At 43.8% G+C, this 25,945-nt stretch overlaps 1 protein-coding gene across 4 annotated transcripts; it reads left to right on the top strand.

Annotated features, from left to right (window-relative positions):
- The first annotated feature begins 974 nt into the window (after window positions 1–974).
- On the top strand, window positions 975–25,572 carry LOC144100848 (putative sodium-dependent multivitamin transporter). Of its 4 annotated transcripts, none has more exons than XR_013307864.1 (16): window positions 975–1,525; window positions 4,465–4,728; window positions 5,669–5,734; window positions 7,459–7,510; window positions 8,303–8,370; window positions 9,616–9,773; window positions 11,793–11,933; window positions 12,042–12,171; window positions 13,675–13,763; window positions 19,073–19,177; window positions 20,443–20,510; window positions 20,650–20,736; window positions 21,570–21,733; window positions 23,418–23,518; window positions 24,739–24,833; window positions 25,049–25,183. XR_013307864.1 is itself a non-coding variant. In XM_077633733.1 (16 exons), the coding sequence occupies exons 1-16, from the start codon at window positions 1,415–1,417 to the stop codon at window positions 25,196–25,198; spliced, it is 1,854 nt and encodes a 617-aa protein (XP_077489859.1). In that variant the 5' UTR covers window positions 975–1,414; the 3' UTR covers window positions 25,199–25,572. The 4 variants fall into 4 exon arrangements, 3 of the variants coding, with proteins under 3 accessions (XP_077489859.1, XP_077489858.1, XP_077489860.1); XM_077633733.1 differs by having other exon boundaries at window positions 19,068–19,177; window positions 25,049–25,572; XM_077633732.1 differs by having other exon boundaries at window positions 19,068–19,177; window positions 21,558–21,733; window positions 25,049–25,572.
- Window positions 25,573–25,945: the final 373 nt, after the last annotated feature.

Below are 25,945 nucleotides of genomic sequence, written 5' to 3'. Positions count from 1 at the left end.
CTATGGTGAGCAACATTTTAAGCTGCCTCCGTAATGATGTCTCCTGAAGAGGGGAATCAATGGCGCAAAACAGGTCAGTATTTGCGCTGCGTTTCATATGAGCATATAGTGCGTATTAAGGCGGTGGTTTCCTAAGGCATACCGCACTTACGTCTAAATTTTATATAAGCCTTAGCCAGTGGGGTTGTCATGAGACACGATTCAATATAAAGAAATTAGTCATTAAATAATGTCGTCACCGAAGCTTCATACTACTAGTTTTTTTGCACCGTCTTAGCCATAGTGAACAACGACGTGTTTTTGTGGGGATATGCTTCTGGACTGAAACGATGAAGAGGAAATATGGTCCATGACAAGAATTGATTTTCAACAGGTGTTGAAAATCAATTCTTGCATTGAAGCCCCAACTCGCCCAGTCTGCCGTCCTTTTAAGATAGGTCCATGCCTAGAGAAATATCGCATGCCACTCGTCCACATGTGCGTGTTCTCCGGATAATCATTACTGAAATTCTGTACGTCTGAATGTCAACGACACTGAGTGTCAACGACAAGCACGCAACAAATTCTTCGTTGGGAAGTATCAAATTAGTATGCGGGTGTGTTCTTCGTGTGAGTTTCGAAAACGGCATTCGTTTCCAAAGCCGCTACGTCTGCTATGTATCTCTCGTTGCTTTCAGGGCGGCCTATAGTGAACCATACGAGGACTGCAAAAAGCGTTTCTACTGATGTCGTTTTAAAAATATACAGAATGAAAATCATGGAACGCTGTTGACGCTTCGCGATGTAAACGCCACTGGTTCCAAAATACACCTGAAAAAAGCGAGGTTAGTCTGCAGAACTACACAGTTGCGACGTCAGCGCCTTTTCCATAAATGCATGTGACATATTTTGTTTTTTGAAAGGCCGCACCTGCTTTAGCAATGAGCTGGGTGCGCTGTGCGTCAGACGCCAGATTTTATGAAAAGGTAGCTAGCTGACGCACGTTTGTTTTAAGTTCTCGCGACAGCCCGCGGCCAACTGATAGTTTAAGCGGACGGGAATACGTGGCTGCTCTAGAGAGAACAGCACGGAGGTTAAATCCTAGATTGTGTGATCAGCAGATGTCAAGGACTTCTTGGACTACTTGTTACGTACGAAGGACAACTCAGAAGGACAATGCAGCCAGTTCACTCGAGCAGTCTTTATCGTTTTGAGTCCAAACTCTGATTGTGAGCAGCAAATTCTGCCCAAACTTGAGAATTAAGAAATCAGACGCTTAGCTGGGTTTTCTACGAGAGGATCCGCTCAGCACAGAATCTTCAGTTCTACTTCAAGCTAAAAAGGCAGGGCAAGAATTCCATGCTTAGTTAACCCAGGAGTCAATATCTTCAACGCAAATCAGTTGGAGAAGTTTGCAGACAAACAACGTCGAGATATGTCTTCATTCAAGAGCTTGGACGCTGCCGACAGCGCCGTCTTCGGGGTTCTCACTGCCTTAGGATACCTGGTGGGCCTGTACTTCTCTTTTGTTCGACGGCGCAGTCAGGTACGTCGATGAGCTCAGTGCTCGTTTTAATTGATAGATTCACTTGTTGTATTCATTTATAAGTACGCAAATGCCGGGGTGGCTCAGTTTCTTTGCCGTTCATTACTTAAACCAAGGTAGCGGGTGGTATTGGTGGTAGTGGTTGTTTTATTAAAATAATAGTAAAAAGGAAGGAAAATATTTTTGCTAGCCCCGGCATCTGCCATCGATACTGAAGCACCTGAGCTGGGGCAGCGGAAATAAAGGATAGCAGGCAGAATGGAGAAATGAAATGAGAGAGGTGAGGGGAGAGGAAGAGAGGATAGGGGAGAAGTAATATATAAAACTATTTACACAATAAGAAATGTGTCCAGGTTGTGCGCATGATTAGTTCATGTTGGAGGAATTAAATCACACACGCGCACAGCACTGTGTTGGCTACAACTGGAGTGGGGCGTCCAGTTATTAATCGTTCAAGGTAGAGCTCGCGGAGCGTTCGGTCATGGTAGCGGGATAAAATCCCTGTTGCGGCCGCCGCATTTCGACGTGTGTGACATCGCACTACGCAAGGGCGCCTCCTCCGTCGAAATGCGGTGGCCGCAAGGAAGCGGGATAAAATCCCTGTTGCGGCCGCGCAATTATAACGGAGGAGGCACCCTTGCGTAGTGCGATGTCAGCACATGTTGGAGAACTCAGGTGGTCTAAAACATTGTGGAGGCATCCATAACGTCCCTGTTACCCCAAGCACCACTTCCAAAATTTAAAATTCGAAAATCTAATTCACGATATACAATTCATGATTATGGGAGCAGCCATGGTTTGAGCTGATAATTTCGGTGTTCTTGTAAACCTTTTCATAATGACCAAATTACTCGAGACAGCCGACATGCATCCAAAGGAAAAGGAAATAATTGTCTTTATTTCGAGCTTTTTAAAATCACAAACGTTACCTTTGAACTTTCCCTGGAGAACGTGAGCTACAATTACCGTTCTATGCTACTAATGCAACCACAAAAAATGGATATGTGTTTTCTGTCTTCGTATTGCTATCAATGAAATATATAGTTTGTGCGGTTTTAACGTCTCAGAGCGGCTCAGGCTATGAGGGGCTGCGTAGTGAAGGGCTTAGACCCAAGTTCGACGAAAGCTCGTCTGGCGACGAAATAACACCACACCTGGACTTTGCCTCTGCACGTTCGACTGAACACAAGCGCTCCGTGGCATCAGGACTCTTCTCACGCACAAAACGCCTATGCTTAACGCCACAAGCGTGAATGAGAGAGGAAAAAGCGTAAAAGAAGTGCTTACAAGAGAAGGCCACCATAGGCAAATCCTAAACAAGAACGTTCTGGCGGGCTAGATGGTTCATAATGAAGAGAATGAGTACAAAATGCGTTTTCCTTGATTTCCGCTAAGCATTCGATGTAGTTGTGCATAGCCTCCTCCTTAAGAAATTAGAAGCTTATAAGCTTGACTATAATATTATTAAATGGATTGCCTGATATTTGTCATTACGGAGACAGGCTGCTGTTCTGAACGGTGTTTTTCCCAATATACACCAGTGACTTCGGGAGTTCGACAGGATTCTCTGTTGAGTTCACTATTGTTTTTGTTATATATAAATGATATTTCAATTGATATACGGTCTTCATTTAGAATGTTTGCTGATGATTGTGTTGTTTATAGAGTAATTAGTGGAAATTCTGATTCACAAGCCTTGCAAGATGATTTAGATACCATAGCTGGTTGGTGTGCGCGTTGGGATATGTCATTAAATATAAACAAAACTGTTCACTTCATCTTTACAAGAAAACGCGCTTGCCATCCGTATAGGTATAGAACTGGTGACATTTCCTTAGGCACAAGTAGGGAATTTAAATATCTGGGAGTCTTTTTTACACCTAATTTACGATGGAACAGGCACGTTAACTATATTCGAAAAAGGACGGAATCAGTTTTGGGTTTCTTGAGGAGGAATTTCAGCCATCTTCCAAGTAACTCAAAAACCCAGCTCTACTTCAGTCATGTTCGACCAATAATTGAGTATGTGCGTGTTTGTTGGGATCTTCACACAGCTGAGTTATAGACAAATTAGAAAAAATCCAGAACAAGGCAGTCAGATTTCTTCTTGGAAATTACAACCGGAAACTTAGCATGACAGAATGCAAACATGAACTTCAATGGCAAGAGCTAAAGGGTCCCAGAAGAAATGGTAGATTAAAGTTTTTAATAACATTTACTACTCTAAAACAGGCATCAACCGCGATAAGTATATACAGGCACCAAATTATATTTCGAAGCGACTGGACCCCGATTTGAAGGTCAGGGAATTTTCTTGTAGGGGTGGCGTTTTGCGTTACTCTTTTTTTTTGTTAGAACTGTGCGAGAATAAAACAGTTTGCCATCAAGCAATGTGTATATTTCGATGAGCAATGCTTGTTACCATGCGTTCAAATAATATGTAAAGTGACAGTTAACGTTTGCAGCCTCCCTGCTGTAATGCCCTACGGGCGATGCTGGTATCCAATAAATAAATAAAAACCTACGTGCTAAAGCAGTCAAAACCTTTTTCGAAAGTATACTTACTGCTTCCCAGTTATTGTACGTTCGTTGCAAAACCGGTCATCTCAGCACACTTCTCTGCCGGATGCCAATAATTATCACCTGAGTATTGATTTATTTACTGTTTAGAGCACGGTACCTACATGGGATTACAAGCGGTTGTGGAGAATTGAAAGCATAACTGAAAAGTGCAATTTGATAGATAAATCTAATTATATGTCCGCAGGGAAATTAGCAAAGTACTCCTGCTTTCACTTAGCTGGTATGGGGCCCCCTGTGGAATTAATGCCGTGCTGGTACGTGAGCTCCGTCACTCGCAGTCTGCCAAGTTTTGTTTCTCTGCATGTTTACATTGCAGTTTTACCACAGTATCGCATTCATTATTCTTGTCGGAGCAGGTCGCCACCGGTGATGCGGACAGCGCGTCCAAAGCCCGGCTGGAGGCGTTCCTGGGCAGCCGAAGCCTTCCGGCCACCGCTCTTGCTGTGTCCATCGTGGCCTCACTCGCCAACGGCATGTCCGTTGTGGGCTTTGTGGGGCACCACTATGCCTACGGCTTCCACATGCTCTGGGTGCTTGCCTTGAGCCCGATTGCGATGTTGGTGACTTCTGTCGTGGTGGTCCCACTGCTGTACCGACTGCAGGCCACGTCTATCTTTGAGGTACACAACTCGCGAAAAAAAGCGCCAGAACTCCGTACATTGAGTGCACATAATCATTGCGCCGGAACAAGAAAGCGAACAACTTTTGCCCTTTGTTTTCGGCGCAGAGTCATGCGCGTGAACGGGATCAATACCGCACAGTTCTGCATAGAAGACATCTCCAAGCATGTTGGGACGTAGAGTGTGACCATTCCCATGGTCAATAAACATAAGTACTTCCGCCGCTTAATATACGCAGTTGGGCCGTGGTTTCGTTAAAGTTTTCTAGGATTAGCCTTTCTTTAGACCATTTTTCGCTGATTTTCTTGTAACTATTGAAGAAAACCTAGGTGATTCAAGTATATTAATCGTATTCTCCAGAGGTATTTAGCTTGCACAGATTCTAGCTTGAAAGAGGACGTGCATCGCTAAACAGTCGCCATGTGTGGCGGAATTACTATCGAGGTCATATAGAAAGTCTGTGTGCCTTAGTCTGCTTGTATACGTAGCGATCGCAATTTGAACCACATTGCTGGTGATGACCAGTAAGCTGGCACCTGGCGCTGTTTTCACTTACAACTGAGAAATATTAGTTATGTGATCAGTGTGAGAGAGCTCTCAACACTACCATTTGGAAATTACTACACTTTATGGTTTTACAAGCTGTTCACAATTAAGGTTTATAATTAGGAAACCAATTTACTTTCAGTTATTAAATGAGCTTTCGTGAGGCACCACAAATGTCAATTGCCACATAAATTATTAAGATCTACAGAAGGTAGCTTTAGACATCTCACATGTCGTTATTCCTTCATTAAGGTTGTCTTTTTTTTATGGAAGTTCAATTACCTTGCTGACTACAGACAGTAATGGACGTGTCTCTTGAGTTATGCTGGACTGCGCATGACCACTTTATTTCACATATTCAATGCTGTGACGCGCTCTCTCATTGCTTCTATAGTACCTCCGCATGCGCTTCGACAACAAGGTGGGGATTGCGGCCTGCCTCATCTACTTCGTACTCAGTGTAAGAAAATGACTTCTCTCTGCTCAATTTTGTCAAACCCAAATCAGTTGTTCGTTTGAAAGCAAAATGTAAGAGCACGAGCAGTTCCACCTTAGTGCAATGTGCTTCTGTAATTCGCATCATAACAATGGCCTAAATATTTAATAAAAGATGTCATTTCATGCTGCTGATCACATGGGCTTTAAATCACTGAGAATCGCTGCGGTTCAAACTTCTTTCAAAATTAAGCTTTCATGCACCCTTTTTATTTGATCTATGAATCCCTGCGTTCTGAATACAAACTAATTTAGGAGGAGGCAAAGAATGACTTTTAGGACTCTGGGATAATTCCTACAAACTGTGGCCCTTGACCGCAGACCAAAATCTCTGTACGCGTGTGTGTTTTCCCTCCGCGTGTACCAAAAACACCGGCATGGCCAGGCATTGAACCAGCCATCTTGAATCCAGCTGCACAACGCCTGAACATTTGGAGCCACTTGCAGCGTTGTAGTGCTTTGTTACGAAAGAGAGTTAAAAACGCTTACGTTCACTGTTTCTTTTAAAATAGAAAAAGAAAAGTTGAAATTCTGCGTTTTGTTTTGAATATACGTTAGAAAAGGCGTCCAACTGTTTGATAGCACTGCGTGTGAGGTGCTCTTGGTGGGGCGAACTTAACTCGCTTAATTGTCTTGTGCTACTTGTGAAGCTGCTCCACGAATTAGAATCGTGTCAGAATGTATGTGGTGGCCGTTAAAATTGCTCGAAGTAATCGGCCTGGAGTCTCAAGTTTTTTGGCATGGCAAACTTACTAGTTGAACACATTTTAAGCGTGGTAGCTGTGCGGCGAGTCAAATTAAGCGCTTCAAAGCATCTCTGTATTCACGTATCAACACGATGGGGATTCCTTCCCCTAAAAACTCGTCTGCGGTTCACAAACCAACCAGGAACGTAGAAGTCGCTGCTTGGACACTGCCAGCTAAGGGTCCGAGTCGTGCTGTGTAGACAAAATCTGCTTTGTTCACCACAGCATTCCGCTGGTGAAGATAACGATCTTTGGAAGTATTCTGGTGGCCTTCTTTGCTAGAGTGCTAAGCTCGACTTTAAGATACGTCTAATTGGGAAGAGACTGTCTTTATTATGTTTCTTTTTTATTTTTGAAAGCATGGTAGCATCTGCAGGGCTATGTTTAGGTAAGGAAAAGTTTTTTACAGTGTTTTTTAGTGAAGCCCTATACCTCGGCATATAATATTGAACTTCCACTCGGCTGAATTTTTCGCATTTAATATAAATTTCTCTGAAAAAACGCCAGTATTTACAATGACTGCATTTCTATTTTATTGCGGAAGAAAACCATGAAATACTACTTTGAAACCGACACGCTCATTTACATCATCTACACAAGCATTGCATATTGCAGTGCGAAAAGTTGTGTTCCCTCCTTGCTGTTCTCTTGAGTTTCTAGTCACGTAGACGCCACCTGGAAAAGTGGAGACCACTTGAGCCTTGTAGCGCATTCTTGCACCTGTGCGCTTTCTGCAAGGCGCTATCGAACGGTAAGGCGTATATGTGATTTTAATAAAAGAATGCTTGTCCTGAAATAGCCAAGACTTTACGTACAGACAGCGCAATGTCTCCGAAATACATAGTTTGAAACTGTGACGTTGTAGCCGTCTTATTTGGTTACTTTTTTTTTTCACACATAAATGTACTTGTCTTACTGTCCATTCTCCTTTTTTTTTTTGCAGCAAACGCTTGGCGCAGTGGGAATATACAGTGCTGCTATCGGGATTTCCACTAGTAAATATATTTTTTCGCTAATCTTGTTCTGCTGTTTTTGTGAACAAAAAACTGTTACTGCTAACTGTGCCTAAAGCGAAAGATAGCAAATCTTCTACAGATGAACGTACTTGCCTATACTGCTGCAAACTCCCTTTAAACAGTTCGTAAATTCCACATAAATTCCTCGCTTAGGGAAACCTCGAACAAACTATGCCGATTCGAATTAGCTGCCTTGTTTCAAATTAGGCAGGCCAACGAGCTTGATGATAGGTATGGATGTACCAGGTCAGAGAATCACAGAAGCTACGAAAATGTACTGATGAGCTGTCGCTTACAGAGCCGTCGCTTGGGGCAGCACCATACCACTGATTAGAAGTAAAAAACAGCCTCACACTGGTCCTTCTTCGGCAATCACTACCCGCAGCGACCGCGCCTAATGCTTTCAATAAAACCATTTTTTTTCTGTTTTTAATGATATCTCGTTATACATGACGGATGAGAGATTAGTAGCTAGCTTGGATGGAAAAAATTATATGTTTACTAGCTTACAGTGCTCTCATTACTTCATATTGCAAACCTGATCTCAAGAAATTCTGTGGGCTTTAGGTATACGGTTTGTCCACATATATTAACGGAAATATAAAATTTCTGATCTGAAGATAGCCGATCGCTCTTGGCAGGAGATGGTGCTTACCCACCCTGCTGCAAAAAAACACTACGGGCCACTTGCATTGCAGTTGTGAAGCGGTGAAGTATAATAATCCCTCTTCTGTTCTTTTCCTGAAATTGGTTTTTAATCTACGTTTTCAGTGTATTCTGTCCCACTGCTGTACTCAAACATCGCCATTGGCCTGGCGGGCACAATATACACGGCGCTGGTAAGGCATTTGTATTGGCCTAGGATCTGCTGGGCATAACGCAGATTTAATGTGATTACGTCTCCAGTATTTCTTAGTAAGACGCAAGTAATTGGTGCATTGACCTGCGCCACAGGGACAAATAAAAACCAGTTGCAATAACTCCACCTTTTACTGCTAAAAAAAGATAGACTTCTGTCAAAATGTTTTCTTTTGAAAAAGATAAAAGAATGAAATTTCGTTTTTAGACGTGAATTGTTTGTTTGCTTCATTTCTCTTCATACCTGTTAACACTCAAGGAAGTGGAAAAAGGAACATAATACTCCAAAAAGGCAATGATTTCCTTTTTGAAAGTATAGAGATGCCTTTCAGCAAATTCTATCGCTGACAATAAATTGGCCATGAATGGCTTTGATTTGAAATATGGTTAATTACCACCTCCGAGAGCTGATGGTTTGCCATTCGAAGACAACAAAACTCGATCCTGACGTCTCTCTGTACAGTACCAGCACTCTGTCACTCGGCGTTTGAGCGGCTCTTATCCAGTGAGTGGTGGATTAACCAGGTGGAGGGGCTGTCGGACATACTTCTCTTCAAGTCAGAGATGTCAGCCTGTGGGACCACCGGTTCTGCTGGAGGTTGAATGTGACCTCACAGAAGATCAGAGGGTTGGGTTGCAGCGAAATCGGAGCTCCATGAAAGAAAAAAAAAACGCGCTTCAACTTCTCTATTTGCTTGGCTTCCCAGAATGTTTCAACGAAAAAAACACAATTCATGCCCAAGAACTATCTGTCTATACCACTTTAACGCAAGTGTACAAGCTGCTTGGTAGGGAATCAGTTTTACTTTAAAAAAACATTCGGGAAATAATGCAGTCGTTCAACTAGTTCCTTGTTGACGAAATCGAGAGGGTGTTTTAGACGATGCAGTATTTTGTGTCCTTACAGTAAAACTTAAATTATTACACCTCTCAAATGTGGACCTTAAAGTTTTGTTTTACACTTCTTGCAGCCAGTTTTCTTAAAATAAACAGTAAATGTGATGTCATGATACGAAGCTTACTGTTAAACGGTTGTCAGAGGTCCTTCCTTGAGTTCACTTGGATGTACTTTTTTTATTTTGCAATGGAAAGGCTTGTCCAGAGATTTGTGTTCTGTACATGTAAATAGTTTCTTTCGCTTTAACAAGTAGCTACCTAAGGTTTTTTTACTTTGACAGTACTTTTCGCAGCGTCTTTAACAGCCGATGTTTTTGTTTCGCTAAAAGGGAGGATTCCGAAGCGTCGTATGGGCAGACTGCGTTCAAGCGTTTGTCATGCTGGCTTCGCCATTGACCATCATAGGGAAAGTCCTCTATGACCGCACAGGCGTGAGTCCACCGCTGCGGCCCATAAGTGACATTAACCTTACGGATGTTGTACTGCGGTGAGAATTATTCCGTCTTCCTTTTTTAGTGCACTGTGGCACTGAATATCCCAAGCACTGCATTGGTTTCGCGAATGAGTCGAACAAGAAAGAATGGAACAAGTACCAACATTGAAATGCCACAAAGCTAAAAAGCCCGTTTCTTACATACCAGGCTCGCTTTCCAAGAAGACCACGCGTGGTGGAGAAATGCGCCTCGAATTAACAAACATTTGCTTGCGTGTCATTTTCACACACAAACTAATAAAAAGAAGCATTTAAACCCGCCTTTAAAAAACAGCTTAAGTTGTGTGGCCATTTCATGAACTGTAGTTTTCATTTGCAAGTCAAACGGTTACACGAAGGTACGTACTCTAAGGTTATCCTAGTTTCGGCAGCCGAAGGGATCCGTAAAGATAGTACCCTGGGTCAAAACCTTCCATAGAAATATGTAAGCAGCTCACAGAAGTTGCGTATATGCCTAATACTTCACATATCGGAAATGCAATCAGCCAGTGAGCAATATGTCCTCGTAGTGTTCTCAACTTGACAAATTAGAGAAACTTTGTTAGATGATAAATACCTTTCCTCTAAAGAGGGAGCCACACACTTAGAAGCGCCAGAAAAAGATTGTTGAGTGAGCGGCTTCGGTTGCGCATTTGTGCCCAATCTCAGGTGGTAAATTCTATACATGTCAAACCAGGAGATGCTTGAATGACAGGCTACTAAAATAAAACAAAAACTGAGAAAATGCTGAAGAAATTCTTGCCGAACCCTGTGAGGAGTGCAAATCAGGTGACGGCAGCTTTAGTTTCAATGAAAGTAAAGTCAAATGAAGGAATAGCAAACTAGTAACACGTGATGTCTTGTGAAGCAGACGCATAAAAATCTGAAATGCTGTGAACAAGAGTTTAACTGTCCAGTGGATATAAACTTGCATTGTGATAGCGGTGAAACTTTTATGCTGCCGCGGTGCATAAAAACCTGTAAAGAACTCGCCTGATCAGCTATCGCGATCTTCTTATCTGAGCACGGAAAGTGGCATGATTGCTACGGGCGTTGCAGTAATGTTTGAAGTAATCTTTGCTGGGTGAGCTGTTTCATAATTTCAAATTCACAACAATGTGCTCGAACACACAAGACCAGACACAGAATACGAGGTTGATGGGACTGGCGAAAACTTGCAACTGATTTTATCGCCTTGAAAGTAAAAGTTGATATAGAAATTGGTATAAAAACACGAGAAAACACAAACTAAGAATGAACGGACACTTTCACAGACGAAGCTCGCGGCTGTACCTTGCGCACAATGTCGCCCACAATATAATGAAGGTGGAAAACTGGCATGGTACCCCTATGGTGTTTTGAGCGCCATGAAAGGACGGCGGCCGACATCACCGAATCAGTGACGGAGGGGGCGACCAAGTGTACGCGCATCAAAACATGCCATAAAGTTTGTGAAATGGGCCAACACTTTCGTCTACTGAATTCCTCTAATTAAAAGAGGAGAGCACATGCCAGTTCACTGCATTGCATGCAAATTTTGCGAGTCAAGACTTCGGAGAATCAAGATTATAGGCAGAACTAGAAGAACAGTATAGCGGGAGCTGTTGGAAGCGTACTGCATCATGAGAACAGGTGGTGCCTGCGTCAGTGATACATCAGTTTCTTTGCATAATTTGGAAAGAAAATGGCATGCCACGCGCACTGGCTAGTTTCCGTCGTTTAGGGGCATGTGCTTTTTATCATTGCTTATGTTAGCTTTCACCTTGAAGCCAACAAAATCCGTTGCAAGCCAGCGCCAGTCCCGTCAAAGTTGTCTTAAGTGTGTGTGATATGTGTTAGCTTAATTTGTTTGGAATTTAAAAAGGTGGCAGGTATAAATCAGGGTTGCATAGTAATAAATTTGTAATCTGTAACTTCTTGAGAACGAATACTTTCGAATGTAGGCTGCAGCCGCTAGGCGTATGGTAATGCCATCAAACGAAAGCCTCTTATCCTCTGAAGCTCTCAGAGACGGATTTTGACTTTGACACGCAGTGCCAATTTCGACGTATCGACGGACGAGAACATCTTGAGTGCCGTGATAGCTGCCCTACCCTACGTTCTAGTTCGTATGGGTGTTGACCAAATGGCGGTTCAGCGATACATGGCAGCCAGATCATTGAGGGACGCCAGAAGGTATGAATCTTTCCTTACGTTTTTGCTGCTGCATCTGTTAGCGGCAGATGCAGGTTGGTGTTTTAACCGGATAATTCAAAAAATATTTCCATTGCTCTGCTTTCTCAGAATTGTTGTTGGCGGCGTGCTGTCCGTGGTGGCCTTCTTCATTATTGTGGCGGTTTCATCAGCAGCCATTATATACTGGTACAGAGACTGCGACCCAGTTTTGCATGGAGATATCAAAAGCTACGACCAGGTGACTATTCCGTATTACGTGCAGAACATTATAGAAAGGCAAACGAAATTAAGGAACATTACCATGTGGCACAGATACTTATATCGTGAATCTTTGTAAGAGCGCTAGTTATGTTTGACGCAATTATTCACATTAGAACGCTATATGGTGCCTTAAAATACGGCTGACGTTAGAAACTGACATGCCATTTTTCTCGCCCGAGAATGAAAATATATTTTGAGCCAGGATCTGAAAAATAAAGACGAATCTGCAAATTGGCGACCCTGTTATTGCGGAATAATGTTGCCCAGAACTTCTTGGCTTGCACGAAAGCAGATGACCGTTGTGTTGTCCTTAAGAAATAACAGTAATAGGGTGTACGTTTGGTTTTATAAAACATGCACGTGTTCACAAGATGAACCTCCAAACCATGGATAGGCAGAAAAAAAGAAAGTACAGATTCTTTAAAGTAGGCTTATTGCCTCAATCATTAACTTTCACCACGTATACTCTTTAATTTTGCACATTCTTATGCAGCAGGGGGCGTCGTTTGCGCAAGTTGGTTCATGCAAGTAGACAGATTGGTGGCGCATAGGAAACATTCAGAAGAAGATGGGAAAGGGGCAAACTAAGAACTGGGGTTTATGCTAGGAAACAGACGTTGATACATATGCCTGCCAGCACAGGCGCAGATGAGTATCAAACGCAGATGGGCGTTGTAAAAAGAAAAGCGTTTTTTTTTCATGTTTTCAAGGAAACGTGCCTCTCTCTTATAAAATCTGATTGATGTGTCACTTGTTCTTTCTTTGTGATAAGACGTTCTTCTAGAAGTTCCCGTGCTCTTTCTTTATTGCACTTGCGCAGTCAAAACACCATGAAATTTTCTGTCGCCCAAGCCCAACTGACCTGACATCTCCCATAATGTACTTGGGGGGGGGGCTCTAGTTGAAGTACATCTGATCTCTACTTCCAATTGATTTGATATGGTAATAGGCTGTCTGGAATTTTATACGATTAATGTGTACCGTACAAGAAAAGTAGATAAGACCAGAAAACCATTATGCCGTCTTTTAGTCAAACTAAGGCCAAATATAGTCAAGAGAGGACGGGCAGATGGTTTCTTGACACACACAAAGCGAATAAAGGAGGGGAAAGCCTTAGTGTGTTTGCCAACGCTCTGACAAGAGAGCTTGTCTTCGTCCGGGCCAACTAAGGTGAATGAATGTGTGTGCGTAATAGAAGAAAAATACGGGATGTAAAATTTCAAGATTATGGTTAACCAGACCAGTAAAGTGCTTCTAGTGACTTCAAATAAACTGATTAGCTTCTCTTCCTTTTGGTCTTAATAATTGGTGATGTGGTGAACGTTCTGAAACATGGAGTACAAGCGACAGAGTTATATTGCATTCCTTTCCAAAAATACAATATAAAGGTGCAGAGGTGTCTGCTATTGTGAAAGAAAATCGGTGACACCGACAAAAACCACGTCCCCTCTTTCCGCCACTTCTTCTTGCTGCCTTCCAGATTCTTCCATTGTACATAAGGGACAGCCTTTCTGACGCTACAATGCTCAGAGGGTTATTTCTCGCAGGACTTCTCGGCGCTTCCACGAGGTGAGAAAAGGGATGAGGCCAAAGTCATTCTGTCGAATGTACACTCGCTTATAATGATTCTAGTTATAACGAATACTCGTTTATTGAGAACGAGGAGCATGCTACCGTCGAAATATGCATCGAGTTATTGACATTGTGCATCGCTTAAACGAGCAACCATTTTTACACCACTCGGCCAGAGTGAACCGAGACGCAGCAATCTCTCCACCCCGGTCCAAAAGTGCTCACTTCTGCCAGCTCGGAAACCGAATAGCAACTGCCATCTCCCGTGTTCCCCGTACCCTAGACGATGAGGTGACTAAAGAAAGCAATCTAAAAGACAGCTTTAAAACTGCTTTCGACTGCTGACCGAGAACTCTCCGACGAGCTGCGACGCCGATCAACGTGCGTGTGTGCAAGCTGGGTAAGGAGTCTAATGTGGTTGCAGATCAAGGTGGGCGCGTTAGCAGGGCAAGGATGAGAGTGAATCTATATCACGCGGTAGTTGATAAACCAGTTGCAGCGATTTGAGAAGTTTTGCACACAATTCACGTGTTTTCTCTCACTGGTCTTGCCGGTTGCATGGAGTGCGTCTCTCATACAATCTGCTGTCTGCCATCTCCGCTCTCGCTGAATGCCGTGAGTACAGACGCGAGCCACTTCTTTAGAGCGCTGGAGTTCTGTGCGCCCGGACAAATAAAACCAGATTTCTGCACGTCTGCATTGTTGCTGGCCTTGCGCATGTCCCTATGTCGTTCTATTACGTACGTGACTGCGCTTAAGTGCAAGGTGTTTCTGTGAGAACCACTAGCTGCTTAATAGAATGTCGCTTTCTTTGTTTCGAATAGCACTGCATGAGTGCTGTAGACGAGACTGCTTACATATACTTTCTGCGGGCACGTGAACTGCGCTAGCTTCGTCTCTGTATCACGCAACTTTAGAGGGGACTCTTAAGCTCTCCTTTTAGGTGGGGGGGGGGGGGGTTATGCCATATATGGTAAATTGGTCTTTTTTACTTTATATTCGTATATCCCTGGCAGTACTTATACTAACGCTGACGCAGTGGTGCAGCGTTTAAGCGACACGCCACTTCCCTGAGACGATGGGTGCTTCCACCGGCATGGTTTGAGCGGCTCAGGTTCTAAGGCTGCTCTTTTCAAGCAACCTGTGGCGACCAATCATTAATTTAACTGCCACCTGGAACGTGTCCAGTTTGCTCCCAATCCGCTGGGCAAGTTGTGATGACACGACAGGGCCACCCTGGGTGGATGAGGCGTCCACCTGAGCCACCCTACCCTGGCCGATTTTTCGCTCACAACGCCTCCGACGACGACGGATTTTCTGCAGAACGGAAGCCCAAACGCTGCCGCGTCAGAAAGAGGCCGGCCAACTATCAGCTGCCGTTCAGGATTAAATCGCAATTACTTGCAATTAATTAACAGCAAGTGTCTCGACGAGACGCACATGGCCACGCTGGAGGGTTTGAATAACAGTCTGATAGAGTGTGATTCGATAAATGAGGCATACATAACGAATTTTTAGCGAACTTATAAAAACAACCTTTTTCTGACTGTGTATTTTTCCGTAATAAGCCCTGTTACAACGACTTTCGGATAAAAAATGCACTCTGTGCCACCGTCAGGTTCGCATAGGTGGGCTTGAGTTTGTTACATAGCGCCCTGTTCACAAGTATGTAAAAATTAAGATTTTAAGACAAATGGTTACATTAAAATGTTGTTTTAACTGCGATACTTGCAGGTACTGCTTGCAGGTTGCACTACTGCTTGCAGGTAGCAAGCAGTAGTGTGCTGAAGAATAGCCGTGGCATTTTTTTTACTATATAGAAGGAACTACTCATTCAAACTTGCGTAAAAAACTATGTGACAAGAAATACGTTCTCTGCCGCCATGTAATAGTTATGTATGTAGATTCGCACACAATATATAGTAAAAAAACTCAGGTGACTGCGGGAAAGTGTCGCAGCAGAGCTAGATTACTTTCTCTGGCCCAGACAGAGAGAAGAAATGTAAGGGAGCTTTTTCTTATACGGTTACCGCTGTAAACAAATTCTCTCATGGACATTTTATTTATGATGGCACATCCGCGTAAGGTTCAGAAGGATCTTTTTGAAGACATGTGCTGGCTATGTGCCGTAAATGAAAACCAGAGCTACTAAATTCTCACCTCTCATTATGTCATATTGTGTGAAACTGAAAACTGAGCTGAAGCTTCATATGAACTCTTGCCTTTCCCCGAGTAATGCATCTGAAGAGTGGAGTAACGCCGCCTTAGACTTCCGTACGACTAAGACTTCTTTGATGCTTCTCTTGTAAAACAGGGCTTGAATGATTTTAAATGTTATATATTCATATATACTAATCCTTTTATATCTGGTCTGCATATACTTATATGCTGTATGTTTACACACCTACACTTCATGCATTTTTATCCGCGCAACTTTTTGGAGAGTGCGTAATAATTCATTATTATAATCCTCCTCTGGAGTAGCGGAAATGCCATATTATCAGGCTAGGACATCCTGTTTAACGAACCGTGACCACCCGTCCTCTTCGTTATTGAGTAGCAAGCGTCTCAAGGTGTGTAAGTACTGCGGCTGGAACTCTTCATTCAAACGCGTCTCCAAGTAGACACCTGTCAAGAGATTTTTCCACAATGCATCGGTTAGTTCAACATTGTCAGTACAACCTTCACGAAAATAAAAGTGAATAACGGTTTTTATTCGAGAGGAGCTGAAATCGCAGTGCTACTTGCGGTATGAAGACAGACAAAACTCCATCTGCGAGCTCTACTATGGAACCTAGTTTGGCTAGATCGCACATGTACATTACAACTACAGGCCTAGGCACATGTCATTGCAACCTGCTGCACAGGATGAAAAAAAAAAGTTTAGTCCTAAGCGCTTCAGGCACTCCAGCTGCTGTAGAAAAATGCCCGACGAATTTTCCTTGTACGCAGCTGGCTTCAGCTCACCATCAAGCCCCGCTGCGTGATGATATTTCAACGCCTCTCCGAACCGAAAACATATAAAGCATGTATGCTGCTGACGTGTGCATAGCTGAGTTTAGCCGTATTGACAAAAAAGAAGAAAAATGAGGTTCTCGTGGAGCAGCAAACTGGGAGAAGCTTCTTAGCCGCCTGTGGTGCAGGCGTAAAAAGCAGTCGACGAGCAGCAGCTAAGCAACTCACAACATGATAGCCTCGTGACTGCAAACTTCATTTGCCCGCGTTCTGCCATAGCTACAGCTTAAATGCCTACAAGGAAACCTTTGCTTCCAACCTTTGCCAAAAAAAAAGAACGATGCCGGTACAGTGGCCTTCACCCACTTCCAAAACGACGCAAGGCATACCTTGAGGCTTCAAGTTGATCACAGACGATTTTCTGCTTTTGATTCAGTTCGTGCCGGAAATGAGTTCAGGCACTTGGAACAAGGTTTGGGCTTCACTGCATCTCATTCGCGACCTTTCGCAGTTAATAATACGTCCCGCCTAAAAATTGCCAGTGGCTTAGCTCGGCTGTGTTAGGATATACGTAGCGAAAGCAAAGGCGTAGCTTGGTTAGCCTTAGTTAATCTTGGTTGCAAGTCCAGGTTAGTCTGGTTTTCTGGCTAGTTGTTGTCACGTGGTTCGTCACGTGGTGCGGTGTGACCACGGTGGGAATGCGAGCACGGTGGGAACGCGAGCACGGCGAAACTGCGAGTTCGTGGGCAATATAGCTTTCGCTACAAAAGAAAAACAACGTTGACCTTACAAGCTCCCACTAGAGCGTTTCCCAGCCCCTGTTTTGTCACGAGCTAGCAATTTGCTTAAAATTACTGTGCGATATAGCATAAGGAGCTCGTCGCAACATTTTGCGTTGACGCCGTGACGTCACACCAGAGCGTAGGCAGTATGTCGTGGCGTTTTGGTGCGTGCGGGCGCCATGCTGCTGTATGTGGCGACTTTATGTGTTTGAGTCATATGACCAGTAAGGAGTCAATCACATAGACCGGAAGTAATGGATGCTGCGTTGTGTGTGAATGTCTCTAGAACTATCTCAAGGAGGAAGGAAAGAAAAACTTTATTGTACTCTAGCGCATCTTCTTTTTGTGGGATTGGGGCATCTTCAGAGATGTTCTCTTTTTGGTTGTATCCATAGGAGTCTTTTCTGTCGACCCCGTCCACATTTAATTAATGGTCTGTTGCCCTCACTTCAGGGCTCCGCTGGCCACTGCCGCCCGTTGAGCTCGCTGTACCAGACCTTTTCGGTCTTCACAGCGGTCGCTGGACAGCAGACTCTCCCATTGCTCCGCACTAGGGCTTTGTATTTTGGGGACCAAGTCTATGTTTTGACAGGCCCGTGTGACCTGATATAGTGCGGGTTTTTCGTCGCACCAGGGACTTTTGTCTGCGTATATCGTAGGGTGCATTATGTTTGGTATGTGCCTCAAACAATGCGGCGTCGACCGACTCTCTTACGTGGCTTAGTATAGGGACAGCGGTTGCCTAAATTCGAGTTCGGCGTTACAATAACTTAGGGATGTAAAAAGCGTTACGGGCTATCTCAACGCCGAAAGGAATATTGGTAAGACGAGTGTGTTTGCGATGGCAGCACAGAGACATGTTTTTATGTCGACGCCACGTTCATTTCATCTCGTTTGTGAAACGCTTACGCTGTGCCCGCTCCTCGCGGCCATCGCTTCTTAAGCCTTATGGCCGAAATTCTTGCCATTGCATTGTCAACCGGACAAGGTGACGTCACAAAAGGAGCGCAGAGGCCTTCGCTGTTTCAAGATAATGCCGAGCCCAAACGTATGGCGGACTCCATTCTTAAAGTGAGGGAGCTCGATCCCCAAGCCGCCCATGAAAGATGCCAAGATTCCGTAACAATCAATATATCCACAGATGCCCAAGTATGCTGAATTCATCATTCTCTATTTTACGTTCATAGATTGCTGCTGGGAGCCCTTATATTATCATGGCACAGGAATAAAGCGGTTAAGTCATGCGACATTCCCCCGGTAGGTGGCTGTTTCAAACAAAGACCCCAGTGGGGCTTGTGAGATCCAGATTTCTCTGCCGAATCAACCTCTCGAGCATGCCAATTAACTGCCACCTGTCCCTGTGGGCAGTTTGCTCACAATCTTGTGGGCAGCTTGTCACCTGCCACGGATGGATGTTGCGAGGTCGTCATAAGGTTCACACCACGTCAGACTTCACGCTTTACGGCGGCTGCTATTTCCGCTTGCACGCACCCTTCTAATGCTAACGTATTAAAATTTGCATTTGAACTGATATTACTGTTTTCGGTTTTTCCGCCTTTCGCAGCACAGTGTCGTCCGTTGTCAATTCGAATGCCGCTACAATTTACGTCGACATTATTGCTCCTTACCTCAACATGAGCGAACGGAGAGCTGTTGCAGTGATTCGTATGCTCGGTACGTGCAACTCAACTCGGTGAACGCCGAATGCTCCTGCCTTTTTTACTTTATACGTTACGTAACCGACTATTTGCAAGCAGTATGCTCTAACCGCTAAGGACTTGTCTACGATATTCGTAATGAAAATGTGGAACATTGCCCGTATTAGCGTGCATTTTCCATAATACAACTGTTGTACATTCTTTAGCAAGGCTTAGCTGTCGACATTTTATGAGTATCCAATCTTGTTAATGTGATGTAATACTGCCTGGGTGATCGGGATCACTGCCCAGGATAGCCGCACTCCGAAAAAAGCTTCGTTTCTCTTTGACAAGTTAAATAGGAAATTTAAATTTTATTTCTTGCAAGGTAAATGATCTTGCGATAGTCGGTACACCACATGGCTTCGAATATTCAGGGGGCAGGGGACCACGGCGGCTATTTATTACGCTGCATGTTTCTACAAACTCATAAACCATGGTGTATTTTGCTTGCCGTTTATTCCAACGCACCATTTACAAAACGTTCATGCGACATCATCTGAGCGCCATCGATGCATTCAATAGAGAAAAAAAAAACAATAGACAAGAGCGTATTCAGAATGAAATATATAATTTTTCTTGACCCTATTCATTGCGTTTGCGAGTTATTGCTATTGCAACAATAATTATTTTCTGTAATAACAGAGTGTAGATAAGGGCCCAAGAGAAGTACCTCGCCCGCACCACTATTTTCTGGAAACGTGGTACTTGGCGTCTTCTTGCATTCAACTAACTCGCAATGGGCACGAAGCTTGCGGTCTAATCTAGTGGACTAATGAATGTGGACTAAATACCCTCTTAGATTTCATGCAGTAGTTTATTTCTTTATACGGTACTTACTTTCTCTCAGGGCTTCTATTAACGGCGCTTCCATAGAGGCCCCAAGTATTATTCGAAGCTAACCCAGTGCTGTAGCATAACGGAGCTCCTCTGTTACCCAACCTGCATTGGCGAGATGGCCTCCCAGTCTGGCCCGCGCACGTCAGCTCTTTATGTATGAGGTAGATTGGCCCGTTCACGACGATTTAGGCTGAAAAAGCAGCACCTCAACACAGGACAGGCACCGGTGCAGAGGAAGAACAGATTAGCCTCTGCGCACGTTTCACTGTCTACCTCCATGGTCAGGCGGAGAACAATAGCAGTACACGAGCGACTAGATATATGCGGAGTGGACATGGAAAGTTTAGAACGTAAGTTTTCATCTGTATGAGTAACTTATTTGACTAAACACTCTCCTTTCAGCCGTTGCCAGCGGCACAACAATGACACTGTTTGCCATCGCAGTCCCACTAATGGGAACAGCCGCAAAAGTATGTATTATCTCTTGGTGCAATACCAGAATTTTGTTTCTGATTTGAGTTTGCTCATCTGTAGCCGCGTTGTGCATTACTCTCTCACGACAGTGCTTGCGCAGTGATTGAATAACTCGCTTACCTACTTGCTGCGCAGCTCTTCTTGTCTCTATATTCCTCTGCTTCCGGGCCGTTCATCGGACTCGTCCTTCTCGCCATTTCATCACCGTGGGTCAACGCCAAGGTGCGGCTTTTCTCCTGGGGCTTGCATGCCCAGAAACGGTTACATGAAGCTGGTCGACTGCAGCCTTTGTAACTAAATCACCCACCTAGATTTAGTCATTCTCTACTTAACACTCATTCATCCCTGGGAGTCCTCATACCATTGCTGGCGCAGTGGTACAGCGGTTAAGCAATGCGTCACTGCCCTGAGATGTCAGGTGCTGGAACTGGTGGGGCTATAGCTACTCAGGTTGCTATTCGCGGGCAACCTCTCGCGGGAGATCAATAGTTTAGCTGTCACCTGCCACGGCGCGCAGTTTGCTCAAAATCCGGTGAGCAGGTTGCGATGACGCCACAAGGTTACATGATAAAGATGGCCCACCTGCCTCTTAGGTTGCTTGTCTGAGGATTTTCCCCTGATTTTTCGCCGACGACGCCGACGACGGATTTTCTGCGACACGAGCTCCTTAACGTTATCGCGTTAATCAGTAATCGAACTTGATCCATAATTTAGTGAACGCAAGCGTATAGCGAAGCAGCACAGGTAGTCGGCCCAATATTGGCAATGCATTGGAAAATGCTGGTAATATAAAGGACCAGTGCGAAGTCAGCACTGTCCAATATTGGGCCAATTGCCTGTGCTGCTTGGGATATACAGCATGGACAAAAGCACAGCAGCCTATCTACGAAAAGGAGCAGAGTCACGGTGTTTTACGAGCCCAATATTGGAAATGGATGGTTTTACTCTGGTCCTTTGTTGGACTGGCCTTTGCCAATGTAACTCCAATATTGGGCCAATCACCTGTGCTGAATCGGCACTTTATCTGGCAAAACATACACCAGCTGACATCACAGGGTGCCGCCTGGGCCAGCCTGCTGGTCTGTGGCATTCAGCTGTGGCACGCCGTGGGCAGGATCGTCTCCGGCGTTCCCCCACCACCTCACCTTCGCATGACACTCGACCGCTGTCCGACACTTTTGAACGGTACCGACATTGGATCCAACCACACAGCTACATCGTAAGCACTCAACTTTCGCAGGGAGGACCATATGTTATTAAAGTGTTTTGTTCGCGACGTACCCTTTTCCCTCTTGCAAATTTGTGTTCATCGTTAAATAGCGCGTTTTCTGGAAATGACGTTTTTAAAGTCACTTTGTACCAATATCACTTAGACTTTTCACAACCGTTCACTGCACTTTATTAATTGTACTTTTATGTGCATCTATCCATCATAATGGATAGTGTTGCAGGAATGATGGTCATGTGTCTGCTTCGGGCTCTATGCACCTTGAAGTCAGCAGACTTTTAGTCACATCATGATCTACATTCTCAGACATGAGTTGACCTAACATGCCCAAGTATTAAGGATTCCTTGACTTTTACCAAAGCGCATTACGTATTACTCTATCTGGGATGACAGTTACGTTCCTGTATATCTCCAACAAGAACGAAAATGAACAAAAATTATTAAAGTTTCAGTAGCTGAGAGTTAAAAAGTATGTAAACGCTAAGGAGCTTTTATGAAGACTCCATTTAATTTATTAAGTACAGAGTATCAAAGGTATATTGAGTTAAGGTCCTCATCTTTGAATCTTATTTGAAAGCAAGAACGTAATCATAGATGGTCAAAACCTGCCAAAAATAAGTAGTTTTGAGTTTGTTACTAATTTTGTGCCTAATCGCATTGTTTAATATCTGTACAGGGAGGAATATTGAGAGAAAAGGACAAATATTGAGAGAAAAACGATTCTCGTGTTGTAACCTCTGAATTAATTGAAATCAAATCATACGGTGCCTTTACAATCATAAGGTTGTGGTAATCCTAGATATCTCTCTATTTAGTATAATTGTCCTTGCGCGTGCCCTGTGCTACGAGATATTCATCTCCAGTTTTTCAACTCAATCTGCGTAATTGTGCATTTAAAGCGGCGGCGAGAAACGCGAATCTACTCCTCATTGTGGCACCGTACACGCATACAGAGCGTCTTCAATTTTCTGAGCCGAAAGCGATAGGGAAACAGTTATCATACTCTCGTGTTGCTCAACATTGTGGGAGGACCAAGCGTCATGCTACTCCTGCGTCGATCGTTACATGAATGGAATCGCAAATCCACAGATGAACATCGCAGAACAAACGAGTGCTTTAATAACTCTACCAAATGTGACTGCTTATGAGTTTTCATTCTTGATATGCAAGCTGCCGCGATGGGTGAGTGGTTATGGCGCTCAGCTGCTGACCCGAAAGACGCGGGTTCGATCCCGGTCGCAGCGGTCGAATTTCGATGGAGGCGAAATTCTAGAAGCCCGTGTACTGTGCGATGTCAGTGCACGTTAAATAACTCCAGGTGGTCGGCGTTCCTCATAGCCTGAGTCGCTCTGGGACGTTAAACCCCCATAAACCGTAAACATACCATCATTATTGATATGCACGTTGTTTTGGAAGAAAAAGCATTTAATAACTGATTTCAATTAAAAAGTAGCGTGAGTACGGCGATAATCCTGTTAATTATGTCCTCCTTGTAGAATAGCTTATGTGTGAAAACGGCTTTTGTGTCCTGCCCACCACTTGTTTCTGAAAAATCCGGAAAATACAACTTCGATCATCTAGTATTGCACTGCTCCACTTTGGCCTTTTTGAACTACAATGAATACCAACGAACAAGTGCGATGGCAATCACCCTTGACTTGGGAATCACATCCAGTCCAGACATATTCCCGCTGTACCGGGTGTCCTTCTTCTGGATATCATTCATCGGAGCATTGCTGACCATGCTGCTGGGAACCACACTGAGTATTGCTACAGGTGAGCGATGAGGAAATTCACGTGAACCTAATTAATGAACCACGTGAATGAGTTCACGTGGCTCTAAACTGTATAAAACCACGGGTTGCACACGTGGTTCTATGCGACTTGGTTTTGCGTGATCGTTAGAAATCCCCAGCTAAAAGCGATTTGTGCTTTCTTCAATACACTGACACTGAGATCAATAACAGAAGCCTGGACATTTGAGAGGCTCAATACTTTTTGCGTTTGCTGAAAAATAAAAGAATTGTGTTAGGTAACATGTGAATTGCTTTTGTTAGCTTTCCAGTATATACATACTCAGCAATTCTGGACAAAAGCAGTTGTGAGCGGGAAACCGTTTATGAACGCAATTTTTCATATAATGTAAGGTTTCACTATAGCAATCAGCATATCTGCAGATCACCCGATGACAGTCTTGTAATTTTTTCCATTTCAGTTTTTGCTATCGTCAAAAATGTGCCTCATTTGTTTTCTATGGAAGTCTAAACTCTTCGTTGCGATCGATGGAAACATTATAAAAGAAAGATTTTGGTACATATCAGAATAATGGGCGATTACCTTCAATATTTTCATAACAGTGTCTTGCAATTTTCCAACTTTCAATATTTTTGCTCGAGAAAGCTGCACATGTTTCAGCGTGGAGGAAAGTTTTGTGCTTCGACACTCGTAACAGAATCACCGTGCGAAATACTATAATTTCTGTGAGGCCTTTTTTTTTCTGTTCATAAAGAAATCTGTTGCAGTGAATGACCCTCTTTGAAAGCATTGGGAAAGGGTGTTGCTCTTTTATTGTGGTTTGAGCAGCGCAAAAGAGCAGAGATCGCTAAATTGCTGTATTATATGGAGCTTACACTCCGAGCAAGAAAAGCTCAGCCTTAAAACTGCCATTAACTACTGTCGCGTTCTCCAGAAAGAGGAGGAAGGCATGTTTGCCCTGTTGAAGGCGGACGTTGATTTCAAAACTTTCCGCGCTCAATTTCTCTTCGAACGCAAGTTGTGTCTACTGACTGACATCAACAAACCCATATTTTCTGTATGCGACTTAAGTTCAACACAATATTGAATAAAGTGGCTGTATTATAGCGTGAACAACATACCAAAGTAGCGAACCAGCTACACTTACTGTGTTTAGACTTCCGCATGGAGAATACCGAAACATCTCTTGATATCTCGGTGACTTCGTATTAGCTCACTAGGTTTGACTCCTCTTTCTTAAGGCGGAGCCCGTTATTCTAGAAGAAACCTGCGCCTCACCAGCCCCGTCTTCCTGAACTTCTGGAGGCGCTTCAGGCGTCTTCGTAGCATACTGCAGGTAAGCCTTTTTTTGTGCATATCACAGCAAGAAACAAAGAAATTAGAAAATAGTTTTCTTTAACACCTCCTCCACAAACTGCTTCTTTCATTTGCGTCGCTGTTTATAAAGCAATGAATCTCATTGAAAATGAGTTATGAAATTGTAGCCCGCTTGGTTTGATTTTTCGCTGCGCAATGCATTCAAGACGCTGTTTTACCCGTTTTTCATCACAGCTGGACGAAGTGATGGGTGACTACGCCAAGAATGCTTCAAATGATGTTGAAGACGACGATGACGACGCCCGTACTGCTTTGGACGCTGGTCGATTCATGATGTGCGAAAAAAATCATCTTCATGCTGCCTCTTTGGGCGGAGGGCCGTAAAGTGTTCACTGAGCAAGGAACAAGCAGGTTGGGGTCACTTTCAAGGAAAGAATGTGATGCAGTGCCGATGAACTTTTGAAGAAGGAACCTCTTGATTTCTGCTGTTGTGTTTTGTCGTGTATTTGTGCTGAGGTGGGGCGTAACAATAAATTCCGGTGAAGATATTTGCAAAAGGGGTTGCCCTAGCCCAAAATGTCCACATGGGACCTACAGGGGCCCACATCATGTGCGACTTAGGCTAGCTTTGTCTGCCGAACTGCGCCGCCTACGTAGATCGCATCCGCTTCAAACGGGAGCTTCTGCTCTCAGGGGAGAAATAGGCAGAGGCACGCTAGTATAAAGAAGAACCAAGAACACAAAGTGTGCAATAAATGTTTGCTTGAAGAAATGTGTTCGATGTACCTGTCATGGCAAGGAAGATTGAACTATAATACTATGTATATCCGTCCAATCGGCCGATCGATCACCTATCAATTTTTTTTTACGGTTGGCTACCATTCCGCGATGGCAATCTTCGGACGTTATTGGAGAACTTCAGTCTCTTGTAAGGCTTCAAGTTCATTGCACTTTCCGAACGATGCTGGCCAATAGTTGCCGGTAATTATAGCTGCAATCATTTCAAGCCAAAAATTTAAATGAAAGGATAGTTTAAAACGAAAGCAAACTCATGTCAACCCATACGCGTCAACACACTATTAAATGCTCACGTACACTGAAGTTTAGGCAGGTAAGGCAGTTTATTCGGCT

The sequence above is a fragment of the Amblyomma americanum genome, chromosome 8 (assembly GCF_052857255.1).
Source record: "Amblyomma americanum isolate KBUSLIRL-KWMA chromosome 8, ASM5285725v1, whole genome shotgun sequence".
NCBI lineage: Eukaryota > Metazoa > Arthropoda > Arachnida > Ixodida > Ixodidae > Amblyomma > Amblyomma americanum.
This window is presented reverse-complemented; position numbering and strand designations above follow the sequence as displayed.